At 46.0% G+C, this 25,541-nt stretch overlaps 1 protein-coding gene across 4 annotated transcripts; it reads left to right on the top strand.

Annotated features, from left to right (window-relative positions):
* Nucleotides 1-373: 373 nt before the first annotated feature.
* Nucleotides 374-23,473, top strand: bicdl2 (BICD family like cargo adaptor 2). 4 transcript variants are annotated; one of them, XM_036968077.2, is made up of 10 exons: nt 374-650; nt 4,663-5,178; nt 5,999-6,214; nt 7,197-7,313; nt 7,431-7,577; nt 8,842-8,994; nt 13,526-13,600; nt 16,520-16,602; nt 22,509-22,623; nt 23,006-23,473. In XM_036968077.2, exons 2-10 carry the CDS (start codon nt 4,897-4,899, stop codon nt 23,183-23,185), a joined length of 1,368 nt encoding a protein of 455 aa, XP_036823972.2. In that variant the 5' UTR covers nt 374-650; nt 4,663-4,896; the 3' UTR covers nt 23,186-23,473. The 4 variants fall into 4 exon arrangements, with proteins under 4 accessions (XP_036823972.2, XP_090082414.1, XP_036823971.2 ...); XM_036968076.2 differs by having other exon boundaries at nt 379-672; XM_090226288.1 differs by lacking the exon at nt 8,842-8,994 and having other exon boundaries at nt 375-650.
* The last annotated feature ends 2,068 nt before the right edge of the window (nt 23,474-25,541 follow it).

Genomic DNA, 25,541 nt, shown 5'->3' with positions numbered 1-25,541 from the left:
AGAGAGGGAGAGTGAGAGAGTCAGAGAGAGAGATAGAGAACTCAATCTCTGAACTCAAGATTGTGATCAAGGGGTGAGAGGGCGAGAGAGAGAGGTAACATCAGAGAGAGAGATATGTGAAAAGAGAGAGAGGAGAGTTGGAGAAAGAAAGAGAGAGAGAGAGAGAGAGAGAGAGAGAGAGAGAGAGAGAGAGAGAGAGGGAGGAAGGTATAGAGAGGGAGAGGAAGGTAGAGAGAGAGAGAGAGAGAGAGAGAGAGAGAGAGAGAGAGAAAGACATAGAAAGAGAGAGAGAGAGAGAGAGAGAGAGAGAGAGAGAGAGAGAGAACAATCACTGACTGTTCTGTGTGTCACTTGTAGGTGGAGCTTCCAGCCTCATTTGCATATGCCCCGCTCCCTTAGACGCAGATATGATATGATATATATTTTCTGGTCCGCAATGGTGAAAATTGACTAGGACATCAGAGAGTGCTGCTACTTCCACATAAATACATGAATACGTGGAGTAACCCCCCATCATACATCCCACTCCCACCTACTAGTATGCAGAGGGTGAGGGGCAGCCCCACAGAAACCCGATGAATCACACACACCTGAGGAGGCAAACAGGAAGAGCAGTAGAAGTTGTTTGGCAGCAACAGCAGCAGGAGCAGGTAGGAGACACAACACACACAGGTTAGTGTTTGGTGTTAATAGTTCGTGTTTGGTGTTAACGGTTAGTGTTTGGTGTTAACGGTTAGTGCTTGGTGTTAACGGTTAGTGTTTGGTGTTAACGGTTAGTGCTTGGTGTTAACGGTTAGTGTTTGGTGTTAACGGTTAGTGTTTGGTGTTAACGGTTAGTGTTTGGTGTTAACGGTTAGTGTTTGGTGTTAACGGTTAGTGTTTGGTGTTAACGGTTAGTGCTTGGTGTTAACGGTTAGTGTTTGGTGTTAACGGTTAGTGTTTGGTGTTAACGGTTAGTGTTTGATGTTAACGGTTAGTGTGTGTGTAGAGGACAGTACAGTTCTCTCTGTTCCATACTGTCTGCTTATGCAACCCAAACCAGCTTTTAGAGAAGGGTGTGTATCGGTGTGACTGTGGAATGGGGAGGTGGATAGGGTATGCCACTGAAACTGCTATTTATAGTAATGCAGTAGTATAGTGGTAGTATTGCAGCCGTATAGTGGTAGTATTATAGCCGTATAATAGTATAGTGTCAGCATAGTAGTATAGTGGTAGTATTGCAGCAGTATAGTGGTAGTAATGTAGTAGTGTAATAGTATAGTGTCAGCATAGTAGTATAGTGGTAGTATTGCAGCAGTATAGTGGTAGTATTGTGGCAGTATAATAGTATAGTGTCAGCATAGTAGTATAGTGGTAGTATTGCAGCAGTATAGTGGTAGTATTGTGGTAGTATAATAGTATAGTGTCAGCATAGTAGTATAGTGGTAGTATTGCAGCAGTATAGTGGTAGTATTGTGGTAGTATAATAGTATAGTGTCAGCATAGTAGTATAGTGGTAGTATTGCAGCATTACTGCAGCAGCGTTGTAGTAGTATAATAGTATAGTGTCAGCACAGTAGTATAGCGATGTGTTGTAGTATAGTGGTAGTGTTGTAGTATAGCGATGTGTTGTAGTATAGTGTCAGTGTAGTAGTATAGTGATAGTGTTGTAGTATAGTGGTAGTGCTGTAGTATAGTGTCAGCGTAGTAGTATAGTGGTAATGTTGTAGTATAGTGGTAGTGTTGTAGTATAGCAGTAGTGTTGTAGTATAGCGGTAGTGCTGTAGTATAGTGTCAGTGTAGTAGTATAGTGGTAATGTTGTAGTATAGTGGTAGTGTTGTAGTATAGCAGTAGTGTTGTAGTATAGTGGTAGTGTTGTAGTATAGTGGTTGTGTTGTAGTATAGCAGTAGTGTTGTAGTATAGTGGTAGTGTTGTAGTATAGTGGTAGTGCTGTATTATAGTGGTAGTGTTGTAGTGTAGTCATAGTGTTGTAGTATAGTGGTAGTGTTGTAGTATAGTGGTAGTGCTGTAGTAGTATAGTGGTAGTGTTGTAGTATAGTGGTAGTGTTGTAGTATAGTGTTAGTGTAGCAGTATAGTGGTAGTACTGTAGTATAGTGTCAGCATAGTAGTATAGTGGTAGTGCTGTAGTATAGTGTCAGCGTAGTAGGATAGTGGTAGTGCTGTAGTATAGTGTCAGCGTAGTAGTATAGTGGTAGTGTTGTAGTATAGTGGTAGTGTTGTAGTATAGTGCTAGTGTTGTAGTATAGTGTTAGCATAGTAGTATAGTGGCAGTGTTGTAGTAGAGTGGTAGTGGTGTAGTATAGTGGTAGTGTTGTAGTATAGTGGTAGTGGTGTAGTATAGTGGTAGTGTTTTAGTATAGTGGTAGTGTTTTAGTATAGTGGTAGTGCTGTAGCATAGTGGTAGTGGTGTAGTATAGTGGCAGTGTTGTAGTATAGTGGTAGTGTTGTAGTATAGTGGTAGTGTTGTAGTATAGTGGTAGTGTTGTAGTATAGTGGTAGTGCTGTAGCATAGTGGTAGTGTTGCAGTATAGTGGCAGTGTTGTAGTATACTGGTAGTGTTGTAGTATAGTGGTAATGTTGTAGTATAGTGGTAGTGTTGTAGTATAGTGGTAGTGTTGTAGTGTAGTGGTTGTGTCGTGGTATTGTGGTAGTGTTGTAGTATAGTGGTAGTGCTGTAGTATAGTGGTAGTGGTGTAGTATAGTGGTAGTGTTGTAGTGTAGTGGTAGTGCTGTAGTATAGTGGTAGTGTTGTAGTATAGTGGTAGTGTTTTAGTATAGTGGTAGTGCTGTAGCATAGTGGTAGTGTTGTAGTATAGTGGCAGTGTTGTAGTATAGTGGTAGTGTTGTAGTATAGTGGTAGTGTTGTAGTATAGTGGTAGTGTTGTAGTATAGTGGCAGTGTTGTGGTATAGTGGTAGTGTTGTAGTGTAGTGGTTGTGTTGTGGTATTGTGGTAGTGTTGTAGTATAGTGGTAGTGCTGTAGTATAGTGGTAGTGGTGTAGTATAGTGGTAGTGCTGTAGTATAGTGTTAGTGCTGTAGTATAGTGTCAGCGCAGTAGTATAGTGGTAGTGTTGTAGTGTAGTGGTAGTGTTGTAGTGTAGTGGTAGTGTTGTAGTATAGTGGTAGTGTTGTAGTGTAGTGGTAGTGCTGTAGTGTAGTCATAGTGTTGTAGTATAGTGGTAGTGCTGTAGTGTAGTGGTAGTGTTGTAGTATAGTGGTAGTGTTGTAGTGTAGTGGTAGTGTTGTAGTGTAGTGGTAGTGCTGTAGTGTAGTGGTAGTGTTGTAGTATAGTGGTAGTGTTGTAGTATAGTGATAGTGTTGTAGTATAGTGGTAGTGTTGTAGTATAGTGGTAGTGTTGTAGTATAGTGGTAGTGCTGTAGTGTAGTGGTAGTGTTGTAGTATAGTGGTAGTGTTGTAGTGTAGTGGTAATGCTGTAGTAGAGTGTCAGCGTAGTAGTATAGTGTTAGTGTTGTAGTGTAGTGGTAGTGTTGTAGTGTAGTGGTAGTGTTGTAGTATTGTAGTGTAGTGGTAGTGTTGTAGTATAGTGTCAGTGTAGTAGTGTAGTGGTAGTGTTGTAGTATAGTGTCAGTATAATAGCATAGTGGCAGTATTTTAGTATAGTGTCAGTATAGTAGTATAGTGTTAGTGCTGTAGTATAGTGTCAGCATAGTAGTATAGTGTCAGCATAGTAGTATAGTGTTGGTATAATAGTATAGTGGTAGTGTTGTAGTAGAATAGTGTTAGTATTGTGGTGTATTAGCGGTAGTGTTGTAGTATAGTGGTGGCAATGTAGTAGAATAGTGGCAGTACCGTAGTATAGTGGTAGCAGGGAGTAGTATTGTGATCATATTGTAGTATACTGTTAGTATTGTAGCAGTATAGTGTAGATATTGTAGTATAGTGGTAGTTTCGTGGTAGTATAGCAGCAGTTGTCAGGTGCGTGAATGAGGACCCAAAAGCGAATTAACAAAACAGAGTTTCTTTAATGACGAAACACACGTAGGCTCAGATGGACAGGCAGATTCCGACAGGACAGGACAAGGTTAGATGAACAGGCAGATTCCGACAGGACAGGACAAGGTTGCAGCAAACACGACGATAGTCTGGTTCAGGCATGAGAAACACAAACGAGAATCCGACAAAGACAGAAGCAGAAACAGAGAGAGATATAGAGACCTAATCAGAGGGAAAAAGGGAACAGGTGGGAAAAGGGGTGAACGAGGTAGTTAGAGAAGACAAGGAACAGCTGGGGGAAAGAGGGGAAGAAAAGGTAACCTAATACGACCAGCAGAGGGAGACAGGGTGAAGAGAAAGAACAGGAACAGGACACAACATGACAATACATGACAGCAGTATTGTGGTAATATTGTAGTATAGTGGTAGTATAGGGGTAGTATTGTATTAAGTAAACGTAATAACGTCTTACAATTCATATCATCACCATTCATCCAATCAGCTTTCACATCATCACCATTCATCCAATCAGCTTTCACATCATCACCATTCAGCCAATCAGCTTTCACATCATCCCCATTTAACCAATCAGCTTTCACGTCATCACCATTCAGCCAATCAGCTTTCACATCATCACCATTCAGCCAATCAGCTTTCACATCATCACCATTCAGCCAATCAGGGACTGTTTCTGTTTGTTTTAGTTTCAGAGAGCCAACCAATCCAGGGGGGCCTTCACCTCTCCACCCTATCCCAGACCAGATCAGACCAGTCCAGATCAGAACCAGACCCAGACCAGAACGAAACCAGTTCAAACCAGACCAGACCAGTCCCGATCAAGTTGTTTAAGGCGTAGCGGACTGAGAGATGAGGGGTAGGGCTCTCTGACCCCGGACACTAACAAGGTGGTGTAACCTCCAACCCCTGTGGCTCCTCCGATGTTCTCCAGAAAGGACAGCCTTCCCTCCCCCAGCTTGGAAGACTCCTTCTTCCCCCTCTCCTCCACCTCCTCCCATTCTCTCTCTCTCGCTTATCCCTCCTCCAGTTCCTCCTCCTGCTGCCAGGGTGGGAGTGGCTCCATGGGGAAGGCGGGGTTAAAGGCAGAGCTGGAGGCGGGTCTAGAGACAGATCTGATCCTGGCTGCTGAGTTGGGCCAGGCTCTGTTGGAGAGGAATGTGGAGCTGGCCGAGGCACTGACACAGAGAGACAGACATGTAGAGGTGAGACAACTGACACAGACAGGTAGAGGAGAGACAACTGACACAGACAGGTAGAGGAGAGATAACTGACACAGACAGGTAGAGGAGAGATAACTGACACAGACAGGTAGAGGATAGACAACTGATACAGACAGGTAGAGGAGAGACAACTGACACAGACAGGTAGAGGAGAGATAACTGACACAGACAGGTAGAGGAGAGATAACTGACACAGACAGGTAGAGGAGAGACAACTGACACAGACAGGTAGAGGTGAGACAACTGACACAGACAGGTAGAGGATAGACAACTGACACAGACAGGTAGAGGAGAGACAACTGACACAGACAGGTAGAAGAGAGATAACTGACACAGACAGGTAGAGGAGAGATAACTGACACAGACAGGTAGAGGAGCGATAACTGACACAGACAGGTAGAGGAGAGATAACTGACACAGACAGGTAGAGGAGAGATAACTGACACAGACAGGTAGAGGAGCGATAACTGACACAGACAGGTAGAGGAGAGATAACTGACACAGACAGGTAGAGGAGAGATAACTGACACAGACAGGTAGAGGAGAGATAACTGACACAGACAGGTAGAGGAGAGACAACTGACACAGACAGGTAGAGGAGAGACAACTGACAGAGAGCAGATAACTGACACAGAGAGACAGACAGCTAAGAGAGAACCAGTGTTTTAGGAGCAACGATGTATAGATGTAGTGTTTTTTGTGGTTGTGTGTGTATGTGTGTGCATGTGTGTGTGTGTGTGTGTGTGGTTGTGTGTGTATGTGTGTGCATGTGTGTGCGTGTGTGGTTGTGTGTGTGTGTCAGGTCCTGCAGCAGGAGAAGCATGTTCTCCGGAGGAGATTGGAGGTATGTGAGCTGTCGTCACAACAGAGAGAGGCGGAGCTAACCTCTGAACTCTCCTCCTTACTGGCCGAGCTGGACCGACATCACAGCCGGGGGCAGGGCCAGAAGCGGGAGGAGAACACACAGCTGACTGAGCTGGCCAATCACAACCACCGCCTGGTGGAAGAGTTGGCAGAGGTACAGACAAACACACACATAGATGAGTTCCAGGCTGACTACATTGTAGACGCCTGCTAGATCTCAACTCCTGGAAAGGTGTTTAACCAGGGTGGCCACACCAGATCCAATGGAATAGTCGACGTTCGTCCAGGTCACAAGGACATTGGGAGATGTCTTCAAAAGCTTCAAACTGTGGCGCGGCACACAATTGGTTGATGCAATGCAACTTCTTCAATGTAGTCAGACAGGAACTCGACCACGGTCTGTGGAATGGAATGTAGACCAGCCAGCTGAATCAACCACACCTACATTAATCACACGTCAGACAGACAACACAATATAACTCGTTCTCGCCTCTCCTCCCTCTCTCCCTCCCTGTCCTCCCCCCTCCCTCCTCTCTTCCCTCCCTCCCCCTCCGCTCCTCCCTCCCCCTCCCTCCCTCTCTTCCCTCCCTCCCCCTCCGCTCCTCCCTCCCCCTCCCTCCCTGTCCTCCCCCCTCCCTCCTCTCCTCCCTCCCTGTCCTCCCCCTCCCTCCTCTCCTCCCACCCTGTCCTCCCCCCTCCCTCCTCTCCTCCCTCCCTGTCCTCCCCCCTCCCTCCTCTCCTTCCTCCCTGTCCTCCCCCCTCCCTCCTCTCCTCCCTCCCTGTCCTCCCCCCTCCCTCCTCTCTTCCCTCCCTCCCCCTCCCTCCCTGTCCTCCCCCCTCCCTCCTCTCCTCCCTCCCTGTCCTCCCCCTCCCTCCTCTCCTCCCTCCCTGTCCTCCCCCCTCCCTCCTCTCCTCCCACCCTGTCCTCCCCCCTCCCTCCTCTCCTCCCTCCCTGTCCTCCCCCCTCCCTCCTCTCCTTCCTCCCTGTCCTCCCCTCTCCCTGTCCTCCCCCCTCCCTCCCTCCTCTCCTCCCACCCTGTCCTCCCCCTCCCTCCTCTCCTCCCTCCCTCCCCCTCCGCTCCTCCCACCCCCTCCCTCCCTGTCCTCCCCCTCCCCATCCTGTTCTACTCCCCCAGGCGGTGTCAGTAGAACACTCATTGCGTGTGGAACTCCGTTCACTCCGAGAAGAGATGGAAGACTCCTCCCTCAGCAAAACCATTAGTTCTACACAACTAGACAACACACAAGCAGAGGTACACACACGCACGCACGCACGCACGCACGCACACACACACACACACACACACACACACACACACACACTCCTCCCTCTCTCCTCTCCTTTCATCCCTCTCTCCTCTCCTCTTCAGAACAGGGTGTTGAAGGAGAGGCTGGGTAATATGGAGGAACAGTTGAGGCTGTGGCAGGAGGACTGTGATAGGCTGAGAGGAGAGAGGGAGAGGCAGAGAGACAGGCTGACAGATCTACAGACCAATCTGAGAGAGAGAGAAGCCCAGGTGAGAACACAGGGTCTTGGAGGGACTGGGTGGATTGCTTAATTTGGATGTAGGTGGAGGGACATTGGGGATAGAGACAGGGAGTAGGGGGGGGGGGTGGAACTAACCCTGCTAACCCAAGCCTGTGTGTGTGTGTGTGTGTGTGTGTGTGTGTGTGTGTGTGTGTGTGTGTGTGTGTGTGTGTGTGTGTGTAGTTGGAGCAGGAACAGAGTGTGGTGTAGGGTGGGGGGGTGGGAGGGACATTGGGGATAGAGACAGGGAGTAGGGTGGGGGGGTGGGAGGGACATTGGGGATAGAGACAGGGAAGTAGGGTGGGGGGTGTGAGGGACATTGGGGATAGAGACAGGAAGTAGGGTGGGAGGGGCATTGGGGATAGAGACATGGAGTAGGGTGGGGGGGTGACATTGGGGATAGAGGGACATTGGGGATAGAGACAGGGAGTAGGGTGGGGGGGGTGGGGGGGCATTGGGGATAGAGACAGGGAGTAGGGTGGGGGGGGGGGGGTGGGAGGAACTAACCCTGCTAACCCAAGCCTGTGTGTGTGTGTGTGTGTGTGTGTGTGTGTGTGTGTGTGTGTGTGTGTGTGTGTGTGTGTGTGTAGTTGGAGCAGGAACAGAGTGTGGTGTAGGGTGGGGGGGTGGGAGGGACATTGGGGATAGAGACAGGGAGTAGGGTGGGGGGGTGGGAGGGACATTGGGGATAGAGACAGGGAGTAGGGTGGGGGGTGTGAGGGACATTGGGGATAGAGACAGGAAGTAGGGTGGGGGGGTGGGAGGGGCATTGGGGATAGAGACATGGAGTAGGGTGGGGGTGTGACATTGGGGATAGAGGGACATTGGGGATAGAGACAGGGAGTAGGATGGGTAGGTGGGGGGGACGACATTGGGGATAGAGACATGGAGTAGGGTGGGGGGGTGGAAGGAACATTGGGGATAGAGACATGAGTAGGGTAGGGGGGTGGGAGGAACATTGGGGATAGAGACAGGGAGTAGGGTGGGGGGGTGGGAGGGACATTGGGGAAAGAGACAGGGAGTAGGGTGGGGGATTGGGAGGGACATTGGGGATAGAGACAGGGAGTAGGGTGGGGGGGGTGGGAGGGACATTGGGGAAAGAGACAGGGAGTAGGATGGGGGGGGTGGGGGGAGGAACTAACCCTGCTAACCCAAGCCTGTGTGTGTGTGTGTGTGTGTGTGTGTGTGTGTGTGTGTGTGTGTGTGTGTGTGTGTGTGTGTGTGTGTGTGTGTGTGTGTGTGTGTGTGTGTAGTTGGAGCTGGAACAGAGTGTGGTGTTTGAGTTGCGGACACTGAGCCGTTCTCTAGAGCGGAGAGTCCAGAGGCTGGAAGAGGACACCAGTCTGGACGACACACACACTTACACACACCCTCTGTCCCTGCTCAGTGAGATACAGCAGACACAGGTACTCACACACACCCTCTGTCCCTGCTCAGTGAGATACAGCAGACTCAGGTACTCACACACCCTCTGTCCCTGCTCAGTGAGATACAGCAGACTCAGGTACTCACACACCCTCTGTCCCTGCTCAGTGAGATAGAGCAGACTCAGATACTCACACACCCTCTGTCCCAGCTCAGTGAGATACAGCAGACTCAGGTACTCACACACCCTCTGTCCCAGCTCAGTGAGATACAGCAGACTCAGGTACTCACACACACCCCTTCTGTCCCTGCTCAGTGAGATACAGCAGACTCAGGTACAAAAAACACACCCTCTGTCCCTGCTCAGTGAGATACACCAGACTCAGGTACTCACACACCCTCTGTCCCTGCTCAGTGAGATACAGCAGACTCAGGTACTCACACACCCTCTGGCCCTGCTCAGTGAGATACAGCAGACTCAGGTACAAAAAACACACCCTCTGTCCCTGCTCAGTGAGATACACCAGACTCAGGTACTCACACACCCTCTGTCCCTGCTCAGTGAGATACAGCAGACTCAGGTACTCACACACCCTCTGTCCCTGCTCAGTGAGATACAGCAGACTCAGGTACTCACACACCCTCTGGCCCTGCTCAGTGAGATACAGCAGACTCAGGTACTCACACACCTTCTGTCCCTGCTCAGTGAGATACAGCAGACTCAGGTACTCACACACCCTCTGTCCCTGCTCAGTGAGATACAGCAGACTCGGGTACTCGCACACCCTCTGTCCCCGCTCAGTGAGATACAGCAGACTCAGGTACTCACACACACCCCTTCTGTCCATGCCCAGTGAGATACAGCAGACTCAGGTACTCACACACCCTCTGTCCCTGCTCAGTGAGATACAGCAGATTCAGGTACTCACACACCCCCCTTCTGTCCCTGCTCAGTGAGATACAGCAGACTCAGGTACTCACACACCCTCTGTCCCTGCTCAGTGAGATACAGCAGACTCAGGTACTCACACACCCTCTGTCCCTGCTCAGTGAGATACAGCAGACTCAGGTACTCACACACCCTCTGTCCCTGCTCAGTGAGATACAGCAGACTCAGGTACTCACACACACCCCTTCTGTCCCTGCCCAGTGAGATACAGCAGACTCAGGTACTCACACACCCTCTGGCCCTGCTCAGTGAGATACAGCAGATTCAGGTACTCACACACCCCCCTTCTGTCCCTGCCCAGTGAGATACAGCAGACTCAGGTACTCGCACACCCTCTGTCCCTGCTCAGTGAGATACAGCAGACTCAGGTACTCACACACCCTCTGTCCCTGCTCAGTGAGATACAGCAGACTCAGGTACTCACACACCCTCTGTCCCTGCTCAGTGAGATACAGCAGACTCAGGTACTCACACACCCTCTGTCCCTGCTCAGTGAGATAGAGCAGACTCAGGTACTCACACACACCCTCTGTCCCTGCTCAGTGAGATACAGCAGACTCAGGTACTCACACACCCTCTGTCCCTGCTCAGTGAGATACAGCAGACTCAGGTACTCACACACCCTCTGTCCCTGCTCAGTGAGATACAGCAGACTCAGGTACTCACACACCCTCTGTCCCTGCTCAGTGAGATACAGCAGACTCAGGTACTCACACACTTTCTGTCCCTGCTCAGTGAGATACAGCAGACTCAGGTACTCACACACCCTCTGTCCCTGCTCAGCGAGATACAGCAGACTCAGGTACTCACACACCAGTGGAGGCTGCTGAGGGAAGGACGGCTCGTAATAATGTCTGGAATGGAGAAAATGGAATGGCATCAAAAACATGGAAACCATGGAAACCATGTATTTGACACCATTCAACTGATTCGGCTCCAGCCAATTCCACAAGCCTGTCCTCCCCAATTAAGGTGCCACCAACCTCCTTTGGCACACACACTAAAATACTAACAGCCTGTTTTCTGTACCGTTTTTAAAGACTGGAAAGCAGTGGAGTAATGCAGTGCTATATCACAGTTCACTGTAACAGACTTTTAAAGGCTATTCATGGTTGAGCCCACCGCACAGCGTTCATCTTGAATGTCTAAGTTAAGGCCTTAAAAAAGGTTGTTGGCTGTATAGTGACTTGCACTATAGAAGGGGTTAGCTGACAACGGCACAAAAACAATGCACTCTCTTCAAAGTCTGTAAGGTGTTGTGATTCTGGATGGCCACGTAGCTAACAACAATGACAAGACCCTGCCATGTGGCCTGTTTCAGCTAGTATCATCTTGTTCTTGTTTTGACTGATTTCATAACAATATGCTAATATGGCTTATCGATAGCTAACCAATAACACAACAAGTGCTCATTGTACAAATATATTTATGTTTTCAACAAACATTTGAGACTAAATATGGTTTACATGTTGTCAACAGTTTAAGCCAACCCCGTCTGCATTGCCACATAGTTGCGCCCGCCTCAGTTTTGTTGCTAAATAACCAACCCCTCTATAGCACAGCTAGGATGGAATCTCCGACACCTCTATAGCACAGCTAGGATGGAATCTCCGACACCTCTATAGCACAGCTAGGATGGAATCTCCGACACCTCTATAGCACAGCTAGGATGGAATCCCAGACCCCTCTATAGCACAGCTAGGATGGAATCCCAGACCCCTCTATAGCACAGCTAGGATGGAATCTCCGACACTTCTATAGCACAGCTAGGATGGAATCCCAGACCCCTCTATAGCACAGCTAGGATGGAATCCCAGACCCCTCTATAGCACAGCTAGGATGGAATCCCAGACCCCTCTATAGCACAGCTAGGATGGAATCCCAGACCCCTCTATAGCACAGCTAGGATGGAATCCCAGACCCCTCTATAGCACCTCTAGGATGGAATCCCAGACCCCTCTATAGCACAGCTAGGATGGAATCCCAGACCCCTCTATAGCACAGCTAGGATGGAATCCCAGACCCCTCTATAGCACAGCTAGGATGGAATCTCGAGCTTATTTTGTACTGTTGTTTTTATGACAGTGTGTGTTGTTCTTATGACAGTGCGTGTTGTTGTTGTTATGACAGTGTGTGTTGTTCTTATGACAGTGCGTGTTGTTGTTGTTATGACAGTGTGTGTTGTTGTTGTTATGCCAGTGTATGTTGTTGTTGTCATGACAGTTTGTACTGTTGTTGTTATGACAGTGTGTGTTGTTGTTGTTATGCCAGTGTATGTTGTTGTTGTCATGACAGTTTGTACTGTTGTTGTTATGACAGTGTGTGTTTTGTTGTTATGACAGTGTGTATTGTCGTTGGTGTTATGACAGTGTGTGTTGTTGCTATGACAATCTGTGTTGTTGTTGTTATGCCAGTGTATGTTGTTGTTGTTATGACAGTTTGTACTGTTGTTGTTATGACAGTGTGTGTTGTTGTTATGACAGTGTGGGTTTTGTTGCTATGATAGTGTGTATTGTCGTTGTTGTTATGACAGTGTGTGTTGTTGCTATGACAGTCTGTGTTGTTGCTATGACAGTGTGTTGTTGTTGTTATGACAGTGTGTCTTGTTATTGCTATGACAGTGTGTGTTGTTGTTGCTATGACAGTGTGTGTTGTTGTTATGACAGTGTGTGGTGTTGTTGTTGCTATGACAGTGTGTGTTGTTGTTATGGCAGTGTGTATTGTTGTTGTTGTTATGACAGTGTGTGTTGTTGCTATGCCAGTGTGAGTTGTTGTTGCTATGACAGTGTGTGTTGTTGTTGCTATGACGGTGTGTGTTGTTGTTATGACAGTGTGTGTTGTTGCTATCACAGTGTGTGTTATTGTTGCTATGACAGTGTGTGTTGTTGTTATGACAGCGTGTGTTGTTGCTATGACAGTGTGTGTTGTTGTTGCTATGACAGTGTGTCGTGTTGTTGCTATGACAGTGTGTCTTGTTGTTGTTATGACAGTGTGTGTTGTTGTTGTTATGACAGTGTGTGTTGTTGCTATGACAGTGTGTCTTGTTGTTATGATAGTGTGTGTTGTTGCTATGACAGTGTGTGTTGTTGCTATGACAGTGTGTCGTGTTGTTGCTATGACAGTGTGTCTTGTTGTTATGACAGTGTGTATTGTTGTTGTTATTACAGTGTGTGTTGTTGCTATGACAGTGTGTCTTGTTGTTATGATATTGTGTGTTGTTGCTATGACAGTGTGTGTTGTTGCTATGACAGTGTTTGTTGTTGTTATGACAGTGTGTGTTGTTGTTATGGCAGTGTTTGTTGTTGTTATGACAGTGTGTGTTGTTATTACGACAGTGTGTGTTGTTGTTATGACAGTGTTTGTTGTTGTTATGACAGTGTGTGTTGTTGCAATGATAGTGTTTGTTGTTGTTATGACAGTGTGTGTTGTTGCTATGACAGTGTGTGTTGTTGCTATGACAGTGTTTGTTGTTGTTATGACAGTGTGTGTTGTTGTTATGACAGTGTGTGTTGTTGTTATGACAGTGTGTGTTGTTGCTATGACAGTGTGTGTTGTTGCTATGACAGTGTGTGTTGTTGCTATGACAGTGCGTTGTTGCTATGACAGTGTGTCTTGTTGTCCAGGCTACAGAGACACTGTTGGCCCACTCTACCATCCTACAAGAGAAAGACCAGGAGATAGACACACTGAGAGAAAAGGTGAGTTAATACACACACACATGTAAAGGACATCACTCTGCTTGTATAGCGAGTACCACTTCCCCCTCTTTCGGCTCATGCCTTACACACCGCCCACCTTGACAACATTCCAACGGGTTGAGACTCCCAAAAGCTACCTCTTGCTATATACTAAGGTATTGGAAATTGTTTTAAAAAGGTCCTATCAGAGATAATTTTGCTATTTGATTTTGAAGACCACTACATGGAGCAACAGATAGTACTCCTAAAGGAAGTTTATTCTGTCTGTCCTTTATCAGAGCGATATAAGAAAGATCAGAAAACATATAGTTTTTTTTAGATGTATTTAACCCCTAATTTTTTGTTACTAAAGTCTCAATATATACTGTACTTCCATTAGTTCTTTCAACTGGTACCTGGGGACATTCAAGCCTGTGGGCATCCTAGAGCAAAACAACCAATATGTACGTGTTTGTGAGAGTCTCACCTTTCCACAGTAGTTCATATTTTAATAGTTTGTAGGACAAACCGTTCAGAAGGTAAAAATAATTTTGTGAGAAGACCGATTTTCGGGATGTCTAATGGTCTGACAAACATCGCTCTAGCTCTGTCACCTTTCACCACAGATGTCTCATGGTCTGACAACCACCCTTCTAGCTCTGTCACCTTTCACCACAGATGTCTCATGGTCTGACAAACATCGCTCTAGCTGTCACCTTTCACCACAGATGTCTCATGGTCTGTCAGACATCGCTCTAGCTTTTTCACCACAGATGTCTCATGGTCTGACAGACATCGCTCTAGCTCTTTCACCACAGATGTCTCATGGTCTGACAAACATCGCTCTAGCTGTCACCTTTCACCACAGATGTCTCATGGTCTGACAAACATCGCTCTAGCTGTCACCTTTCACCACAGATGTCTCATGGTCTGACAGACATCGCTCTAGCTGTCACCTTTCACCACAGATGTCTCATGGTCTGACAGACATCGCTCTAGCTCTTTCACCACAGATGCGGAAGTGTGACATAGGCGGATATGGTGGATTGAGTCACATCCAATGAAAAATAACAGATACTGTGTCTCTATCTTAAATTGAGAGATTTTAATGGGGATTTTTGTTATTATACTAATTAGATTTCCGAGGACATCAACCTTAGGGGATTAATGGAAGCTTCTCTAATGTCAAACATGGAAAGTGTGGTGTACCACAGGGCAGCTCTCTAGGCCCTCTACTATTTTCTATTTTTACCAATGATCTGCCACTGGCATTAAAAAAAGCATGTGGGTTCATGTATGCTGATGATGCCACTAAGCACAAACCAGATGGGATGGCATATCACTGCAGGAATGCTGTGGTATCCATGCTGGTTAAGTGTGCCTAGATGGACTGTCGTTTCTCTTTGCTTATTTAAGCTTATTTAAGTGTGTAATGCTGTCATCATGGCAAAGGGTGGCTACTTTGAAGAATCTCAAATATAAATTATGTTTTTATTTGTTTAACACTTTTTACATGATTCCATGTGTTATTTCATAGTTTTGAAGTCTTCGCTATTATTCTACAATGTAGAAAATAGTAAAACATTTAAAACAGAAAAACACTTGAATGAGTAGGTGTGTCCAAACTTTTGACTGGCACTGTATGTAAATTGTAGTCTTTTGTCTGTAATGTATTTTTAGTTTAATGTTGGAGCCAGGTAAGACTCGCTGTCGCCATTGGCGACGACTATTGAGGATCTTAATAAATCAAATAAAAAACACACTAACCTCCAACACACCTCTCTCAAACACACTAACCTCTCTCTAACACACTAACCTCTCTCGAACCTCTCTCGAACCTCTCTTGACCCTCTCTCTATAACACACTAACCTCTCTCTAATCTCTCTCTAATACACTAACCTCTCTCTAACACACTAACTTCTCTCTAACCTCTCTCTAACACACTAACCTCTCTCTAACACACAAACCTCTCTCTAACCTCTCTCTAACACACTAACCTCTCCCTAACCTCTCTCTAACACACAAACCTCTCTCTAACCTCTCTCTAACACACTAACCTCTCTCTAACCTCTCTCTAACACACTAACCTCTCTCTAACACACTAACTTCTCTCTAACCTCTCTCTAACACACAAACCTCTCTCTAACCTCTCTCTAACACACTAACCTCTCTCTACCTCTCTCTAACACACAAATCTCTCTCTAACACACTAACCTCTCGCTAACCTTTCTCTAACACACAAACCTCTCTGTAACACACTAACCTCTCTCTAACCTCTCTCTAACTTATAACCTCTCTCTAACCTCTCTCTAACCTCTCTCTAACACACTAACCTCTCTCTAACACACTAACCTCTCTCTAAACTCTCTCTAACACACAAACCTCTCTCTAACACACTAACCTCTCGCTAACCTCTCTCTAACAAACTAACCTCTCTCTAACCTCTCTCTAACACACTAACCTCTCTCTAACACACTAACTTCTCTCTAACCTCTCTCTAACACACTAACCTCTCTCTAACCTCTCTCTAACACACAAACCTCTCTCTAACCTCTCTCTAACACACTAACCTCTCTCTACCTCTCTCTAACACACAAATCTCTCTCTAACACACTAACCTCTCGCTAACCTTTCTCTAACACACAAACCTCTCTGTAACACACTAACCTCTCTCTAACCTCTCTCTAACTTATAACCTCTCTCTAACCTCTCTCTAACCTCTCTCTAACACACTAACCTCTCTCTAACACACTAACCTCTCTCTAAACTCTCTCTAACACACAAACCTCTCTCTAACACACTAACCTCTCGCTAACCTCTCTCTAACAAACTAACCTCTCTCTAACCTCTCTCTAACACACTAACCTCTCTCTAACCTCTCTCTAACACACTAACCTCTCTCTAACCTCTCTCTAACCTCTCTCTCTTGTTCTCCTCAGCTATGCTCCAGAGAGGCGGAGCTTGATTCTCTGAGGGAGGAGCTACAGCCATTCAGGAGCTGTCAAGGAAAACCCAGCTACAGGTACACCCGTATGCACTCACACACACTTACACACACACACACACACACACACACACACACACACTCACACACTCACACACACTTACACGCACTCACACACACACACTCACACTCACACTCACACACACACACTCACACTCAGGCTGGTAATGTGAGCCATTACCAGCCTTTCAAAGGACTTCATGTCTACAGACGTGAGTGCTACGGGTCGGTAGTCATTTAGGCAGGTTACCTTGGTGTTCTTGGGCACAGGGTTGGTATTACAGACTCAAACAGGGACAGGTTGGTATTACAGACTCAGACAGGGACAGGTTGGTATTACAGACAGGGACAGGTTGGTACTACAGACTCAGACAGGGACAGATTGATATTACAGACTCAGACAGGGACAGGTTGGTACTACAGACTCAGACAGGGACAGGTTGGTACTACAGACAGGGTCAGGTTGGTATTACAGACTCAGAAAGGGACAGATTGGTACTACAGACTCAGACAGGGACAGGTTGGTATTACAGACTCAGACAGGGACAGGTTGGTACTGCAGACAGGGACAGGTTGGTACTACAGACTCAGACAGGGACAGGTTGGTACTACAGACTCAGACAGGGACAGGTTGGTATTACAGACTCAGACAGGGACAGATTGGTACTACAGACTCAGACAGGGACAGGTTGGTATTACAGACTCAGACAGGGACAGGTTGGTATTACAGACTCAGACAGGGACAGGTTGGTACTGCAGACAGGGACAGGTTGGTACTACAGACTCAGACAGGGACAGGTTGGTACTACAGACTCAGACAGGGACAAATTGGTACTACAGACTCAGACAGGGACAGGTTGGTACTACATACTCAGACAGGGACAGGTTGGTACTACAGACTCAGACAGGGACAGGTTGGTATTACAGACTCAGACAGGGACAGGTTGGTACTACAGACATGGACAGGTTGGTACTACAGACTCAGACAGGGACAGGTTGGTACTACAGACAGGGACAGGTTGGTACTACAGACTCAGACAGGGACAGGTTGGTACTACATACTCAAACAGGGACAGGTTGGTACTACAGACTCAGACAGGGACAGGTTGGTACTACAGACTCAAACAGGGACAGGTTGGTATTACAGACTCAGACAGGGACAGGTTGGTACTACAGACAGGGACAGGTTGGTACTACAGACATGGACAGGTTGGTACTACAGACTCAGACAGGGACAGGTTGGTACTACAGACAGGGACAGGTTGGTACTACAGACTCAGACAGGGACAGGTTGGTACTACATACTCAAACAGGGACAGGTTGGTACTACAGACTCAGACAGGGACAGGTTGGTACTACAGACTCAGACAGGGACAGGTTGGTATTACAGACTCAGACAGGGACAGGTTGGTACTACAGACTCAAACAGGGACAGGTTGGTATTACAGACTCAGACAGGGACAGGTTGGTACTACAGACAGGGACAGGTTGGTACTACAGACATGGACAGGTTGGTACTACAGACTCAGACAGGGACAGGTTGGTACTACAGACAGGGACAGGTTGGTACTACAGACTCAGACAGGGACAGGTTGGTACTACATACTCAAACAGGGACAGGTTGGTACTACAGACTCAGACAGGGACAGGTTGGTACTACAGACTCAGACAGGGACAGGTTGGTATTACAGACTCAGACAGGGACAGGTTGGTACTACAGACTCAGACAGGGACAGGTTGATATTACAGACTCAGACAGGGACAGGTTGATATTACAGACTCAGACAGGGACAGGTTGGTATTACAGACTCAGACAGGGACAGGTTGGTATTACAGACTCAAACAGGGACAGGTTGATATTACAGACTCAGACAGGGACAGGTTGGTATTACAGACTCAGACAGGGACAGGTTGGTACTACAGACAGGGACAGGTTGGTATTACAGACAGGGACAGGTTGGTACTACAGACTCAGACAGGGATAGGTTGGTATTACAGACAGGGACAGGTTGAAAATGTCAGTGAAGACACCTGCCAGATGGTCAACGTGCTCTCAGTTCGTGTCCTGGTCATCCGTCTTGTTCTGTGGTCTTGTGAACGTTGACGTTCCTCACATCGGCTACGGAGAGCGTGACCACACAGTTGTCTAGAATACACACAACCTGTTATTTACCTTACCTCCTCACGCCATTTGCACACACTGTATATAGACTTTCTTTTATTCTACTGTATTATAGACTGTACGCTTGTTTATTCCATGTGTAACTCTGTGTTGTTGTTTGTGTTGCGCTGCTTTGCTTTATCTTGACCAGGTCACAGTTGTAAAATGAGAACTTGTTCTCAACTGGCCTACCAGGTTAAATAATGGGTAAATAAAATTAAATACCGTAGGCCTACTGTAATCATATAAAACACATACTGTAGTCCTATTGTATTTCCTACTGTAATCATATAGAACACATACTGTAGGCCTACTGTAATCATATAAAACACATACTGTAGTCCTATTGTAGTCATAAAACCCATGCTGTTGTCCTACTGTAATTATATAGAATGCATACTGTATTTCCTTCTGTAATCATATAGAACACATACTGTAGGCCTACTGTAATCATATAAAACACATACTGTAGTCCTATTGTAGTCATAAAACCCATGCTGTTGTCCTACTGTAATTATATAGAATGCATACTGTATTTCCTACTGTAATCATATAAAACAAATACTGTAGGCCTACTGTAATCTTATAGAACACATACTGTCAGCCTACTGTAATCATATAGAACACATACTGTAGGCCTAGTGTAATCATATAAAACACATACTGTAGTCCTACTGTATTTCCTACTGTAATCATGTAAAACACATACTGTAGTCCTACTGTAATCATGTAAAACACATACTGTAGTCCTACTGTAATCATGTAAAACACATACTGTTGGCCTACTGTAATCATATAAAACACATACTATAGTCCTAGTGTAATCATATAAAACACATACTGTAGTCCCACTGTAATCACGTAAAACACATACTGTAGGCCTACTGTAATCATATAGAACACATACTGTAATCATATAGAACACATACTGTAGGCCTACTGTAATCATATATAAACACATACTGTAGTCCTACTGTAATCATATAGAACACATACTGTAGTCCTACTGTAATCATATAAACACATACTGTAGTCATACTGTAATCATATAGAACACATACTGTAGTCCTACTGTAATCATATAGAACACATACTGTAGTCCTACTGTAATCATATAAACACATACTGTAGTCCTACTGTAAACATTTAGAACACATACTGTAATCATATAGAACACATACTGTAGTCCTACTGTAATCATATAGAACACATACTGTAGTCCTACTGTAATCATATAAACACATACTGTAGTCCTACTGTAAACATTTAGAACACATACTGTAATCATATAGAACACATACTGTAGTCCTACTGTAATCTTCTAGAACACATACTATAATCATATAAAACACATACTATAGTCCTACTGTAATCTTCTAGAACACATACCGTAGTCCTACTGTAATCTTCTAGTACACATACAGTAATCATATAGAACACATACTGTAGGCCTACTGTAAGTCCAGAGATATGAGACTAGAGACGATGAGGAACCGGTAGTGGCTCCAGACAGTGCTTTGAAAGGCTGGTTGATCTCCCCCTCCAGGATGGAGAAGCTGTCTTGGTTAAAGTACAGGGATTCTAGTGGGGGGATATTGGTGGCACACAGGAGGACATTTGTCTCTGTTGTCCAGGGATTCTAGTGGGGGGATATTGGTAGCACACAGGAGGACATTTGTCTCTGTTGTCCAGGGATTCTAGTGGGGGGATATTGGTAGCACACAGGAGGACATTTGTCTCTGTTGTCCAGGGATTATAGTGGGGGGATATTGGTAGCACACAGGAGGACATTTTTCTCTGTTGTACAGGGATTCTAGTGGGGGGATAGAGGTAGCACACAGGAGGACATTTGTCTCTGTTGAACAGGGATTCTAGTGGGGGGATATAGGTAGCACACAGGAGGACATTTTTCTCTGTTGAACAGGGATTCTAGTGGGGGGATATTGGTAGCACACAGGAGGACATTTGTCTCTGTTGTGATCATTTCATTTGGAATTTCTAGCCAAATATAAACTGTTCCTGTTTTGATTAATTTAATAGAGTGAGTTATGTATGCTCTATACCAAATTACCATTCCCCCTGAGTCCCTTCCCTGTTTCACACCTGGTAGTTTAGTGGATGGGACTACCAGCTCTCTGTAACCTAGAGGGTAACCAGTGTGTCCATCTCCTCTATACCATGTTTCACACCTGGTAGTGTGGTGGATTTGACTACCAGCTCTCTGTAACCTAGAGGGCAACCAGTGGGTCCATCTCCTCTATACCATTTTTCACACCTGGTAGTTTGGTGGATGGGACTACCAGCTCTCTGTAACCTAGAGGGCAACCAGTGGGTCCATCTCCTCTATACCACCCACCTGGTAGTGTGGTGGATGGGACTATCAGCTCTCTGTAGCCTAGAGGACAACCAGTGGGTCCATCTTCTCTATACCATTTTTCACACCTGGTAGTTTGGTGGATGGGACTACCAGCTCTCTGTAACCTAGAGGGCAACCAGTGGGTCCATCTCTTCTATACCACCCACCTGGTAGTGTGGTGGATGGGACTACCAGCTCTCTGTCACCTAGAGGGTAACCAGTGGGTCCATCTCCTCTATACCACCCACCTGGTAGTGTGGTGGATGGGACTACCAGCTCTCTGTAACCTAGAGGGCAACCAGTGGGTCTGTCTCCTCTATACCACCCACCTGGTAGTGTGGTGGATGGGACTACCAGCTCTCTGTAACCTAGAGGACAACCAGTGGGTCCATCTCCTCTATACCATTTTTCACACCTGGTAGTGTGGTGGATGGGACTACCAGCTCTCTGTAACCTAGAGGGTAAACAGTGGATCCATCTCCTCTATACCACCCACCTGGTAGTGTGGTTGATGGGACTACCAGCTCTCTGTAACCTAGAGGACAACCAGTGGGTCCATCTCCTCTATACCACCCACCTGGTAGTGTGGTGGATGGGACTACCAGCTCTCTGTAACCTAGAGGGTAACCAGTGGGTCCATCTCCTCTATACCACCCACCTGGTAGTGTGGTGGATGGGACTACCAGCTCTCTGTAACCTAGGGGGAAACCAGTGGGTTTGTCTCCTCTATACCATGTTTCACACCTGGTAGTGTGGTGGATGGGACTACCAGCTCTCTGTAACTAGGGGGAAACCAGTGGGTTCGTCTCCTCTATACCATGTTTCACACCTGGTAGTGTGGTGGATGGGACTACCAGCTCTCTGTAACTAGGGGGAAACCAGTGGGTCCATCTCCTCTATACCACCCACCTGGTAACCTGTTTGCCCTCTCACTACCTGGGCATATGTGTGACTTCCATGTTGGGGCCCTCTTTGCTGGGGAGGGGTGCATGGGGTGGGCAGGAGGGGCATAGGTCTGATCTGAGGGTGCATAAATGGGGTGTGGGCATGGTTGACTTGGGGGATTGTTGATTGTTTGGGGTGGGGGTGTGCATGTGGCTGATGGTGTTGTGGTCTGGATGTGAGTCCTCTCGGCGTGGGTCCTCTATGTGTAGGTCCAGGGGGGGGTCCCGCAGGTCTGGGAGAGTGTCTCGCTGGTCTGGGCGGGGTGTTTATTGATCTGTTTCTCCTGTGTGAAGTGTTGGGGCTACGTTTGAGAGCGATGTCCTTTAGAGTCCGGGCAAAGGTGGGCACTGCTGCCTTGTAGAGGTGGACCTGGTCATAGAGGCTGTTCAAGTTCAGGGTGGAGTGGTGGGCCAGGAAAACATTTGGTTTTGAAGATCTCTCTCTCTCTCTGTGTGTGTGTAGCTCCCTGGAGAGCGAGGTGTGTACGGTGCGAGCGGAGAGAGACAGTCTGACCCAGCAGCTGCTGAACACCATTCAACACAAGGTGGTGCTGTCGCAGGAGGTCGACGCATGGCAGGTGGGTCTGGGGGGTGACGGTGGACTTGTTTTCTCAGACTGACAGTTACAGTACAAAGAAGAAAACATTTCAATTTACTATTTTATTTTATCGACCCACTTTCAACCCCTTCTATCGCTCTCTCTCGCTCTCTCCCCTCCTTCTCCCACTCCCTCCCTCTCTCCTCCCTCTCTCTCTCCCTACCTCTCTCTCCCCCCTCCCTCTCGCTCTCTCCTACACTCTCGCTCTCTTCCCCCCCTCTTGGCCTCTTCCCCCTCACTCTCCTCTCCCCCTCTCGCTCTCTCCACTCCACTCTGCTCTCTCTCCCTTCTCTCTCTCTCCTCTCCCCTTGCTCTCCCCCTTCTCTCTCTCCCGCTCCCCCCTCTCTCTCTCTTTCTTTCAGGAGGACATGCGGCTGCTGATAAGTCAGCAGGTGCAACAGCAGGCAGAGGAGAAAGAGAGAGAAAAGGAACGAGAGAAAGAGAGCAAGAGGAAGGGGCTGCAGAGAACCCGGTCCATGAGAGTCAGAGGAGAGAGAGGGAAAGGAGGATTCTTCTCTTCTCTCTTTAAAGGGGATGAATAGAGAGATGGAGGGACAGAGAAATGGGGGAGAGGGGGAAAGAGAGGACAGGTATTTGATGTAAATATCGAAATATAGATCACATGGTTAAACATTAAGATATTTAGTTTATACTGTAATGTTTTACACATTCGAAAGTCTCTCAGTCTCTCACAATGTTATGCAAATTAGTTCCTGTATGTGAGGATACTGGGGGTAGTTTTTGGTGAGGCGTTTGTGCAGCGGGTCAATGCTGGTGTGCACTGTCTGTGTTCATCCAAATAAATTATAACTTGATTATTTTATGGGAAATCAGTGTCCTAGACTGTTTACGCTAGTCAACAAACTACATGCGCTTGTCGGTGGCCTTACAGGCTCATTACAATACTATACCACGCCCATGTAATGTTGAGAATGTTCTACTGTGTATATTTAGAATGTTCTCCTGTGCATATTTAGAATGTTCTACTGTGTATATTTAGAATGTTCTACTGTGTATATTTAGAATGTTCTACTGTGTATATTTAGAATGTTCTACTGTGTATATTTAGAATGTTCTACTGTGTATATTTAGAATGTTCTACTGTGTATATTTAGAATGTTCTACTGTGTATATTTAGAATGTTCTACTGTGTATATACAGTGCCTTGCAAAATGATTCAGCCCTTTATGGATTTATGACAATGAAATACATTTTTTCATCCCACATTTTCATAACACAATCAAATATGAAGGGGTCTGAAAACATTATGCAAGGAGCTGTATATACAGTATATTCATGATACTATTGTGTTTATATACAGTATATTCATGATACTATTGTGTTTATATACAGTATATTCATGATACTATTGTGTTTATATACAGTATATTCATGATACTATTGTGTTTATAAACAGTATATTCATGATACTATTATGTTTATATACAGTATATACATTCATGATACTATTGTGTTTATATACAGTATATTCATGATACTATTGTGTTTATATACAGTATATACATTCATGATACTACTGTGTTTATATACAGTATATTCATGATACTATTGTGTTTATATACAGTATATTCATGATACTGTAATTATATACAGTATATTCATGATACTATTGTGTTTATATACAGTATATACATTCATGATACTATTGTGTTTATATACATATATACACTACCATTCAAAAGTCACTTAGAAATGACCTTGTTTTTGAAAGAAAATAAAAAAAATTGTCCATTAAAATAACATCAAATTGATCAGAAATACAGTGTAGACATTGTTAATGTTGTCAGTGACTATTTAAATGGAAACAGCTGATTTTTAATGGAATATCTATATTGGCGTACAGAGGCCCATTATCAGCAACCATCACTCCTGTGTACAGCTGAAAACTGTTAAACTGTAAAGAAGAGATTAAACTGGCCTTTAGACTAGTTGAGTATCTGGAGCATCAGCATTTTTGTGTTCGATTACAGAAACAAAACAAAGACCTTTCTTCTGAAACTCATCAGTCTATTCTTGTTCTGAGAAATGAAGGCAATTCCATGTGAGAAATTGCTAAGAAACTGAAGATCTCGTACAACGCTGTGTACTACTCCCTTCACAGAACAGCGCAAACTGGCCCTAACCAGAATAGAAAGAGGAGTGGGAGGCCCCGGTGCACAACTGAGCAGGAGGACAAGTACATTAAATAGTACCCGCAAAACACCAGTCTCAACACCAACAGTTCCTCTGTTGACGTTGAGGCTGGTGTTTTGAGGGTACTATTCCTTTGTCCAGTGTCTGTGTTCTTTTGCCCATCTTAATCTTTTCTTTTTATTGGCCAGTCTGAGATGTGGCTTTTTCTTTGCAACTCTGCCTAGAAGGCCAGCCTCCCTTCACTGTTGACGTTGAGACCCCAGAGAAGCTTAAATTATCTAACCATATGGACACCGTGGTGAAGAAGGCATGACAGCGACTCTTCATCCTCTCAGGTTGCCGAAGAAATTCGGCATGTCCCGAGGGCCCTCACAGTGTTCTTCGAGAGCATGTGGTCGGGCTGCATCACAGATTGGTACGGCAAATCCCCCGCCGTGGACTGCAAGGTGCTTCAGAGGGTGATACGTGCAGCCGAACGCACCATTGAGTACGCACTGCCTGCCCTCCAGTACAGCTACACCACCAGGTGTCGCAGGAAGGCCAAGAAGATCATCAGGGACCCCATTCTTCTTTACAATATCGACCTACCCTGGCCAAACCCGGACGACGCTGGGCCAATTGTACGCCGCCGTATGGGACTCCCCATCACGGCCGGATGTGATACAGCCTGGATATTAAACACTGTACCCTGCAGTCACACCTCAACCCTGTACATGTGACTATTGAACACTCTGAACATGAATC

The sequence above is a fragment of the Oncorhynchus mykiss genome, chromosome 29 (genome assembly GCF_057628025.1).
Source record: "Oncorhynchus mykiss isolate SJ-2025 chromosome 29, ASM5762802v1, whole genome shotgun sequence".
NCBI lineage: Eukaryota > Metazoa > Chordata > Actinopteri > Salmoniformes > Salmonidae > Oncorhynchus > Oncorhynchus mykiss.
The sequence above is the reverse complement of the archived record's forward strand: the minus strand, read 5'-3'. Positions and strand labels throughout refer to the sequence as shown.

Coding starts and splice junctions, on each gene's coding strand:
- bicdl2 (XM_036968077.2), top strand. CDS start 4,897: ATGTTCTCCAGAAAGGACAGCCTTCCCTCCCCCAGCTTGGAAGACTCC. Junction 6,215..7,196: donor TGGTGGAAGAGTTGGCAGAG/GTACAGACAAAC, acceptor CTACTCCCCCAG/GCGGTGTCAGTAGAACACTC. Junction 13,601..16,519: donor TAGACACACTGAGAGAAAAG/GTGAGTTAATAC, acceptor TGTTCTCCTCAG/CTATGCTCCAGAGAGGCGGA.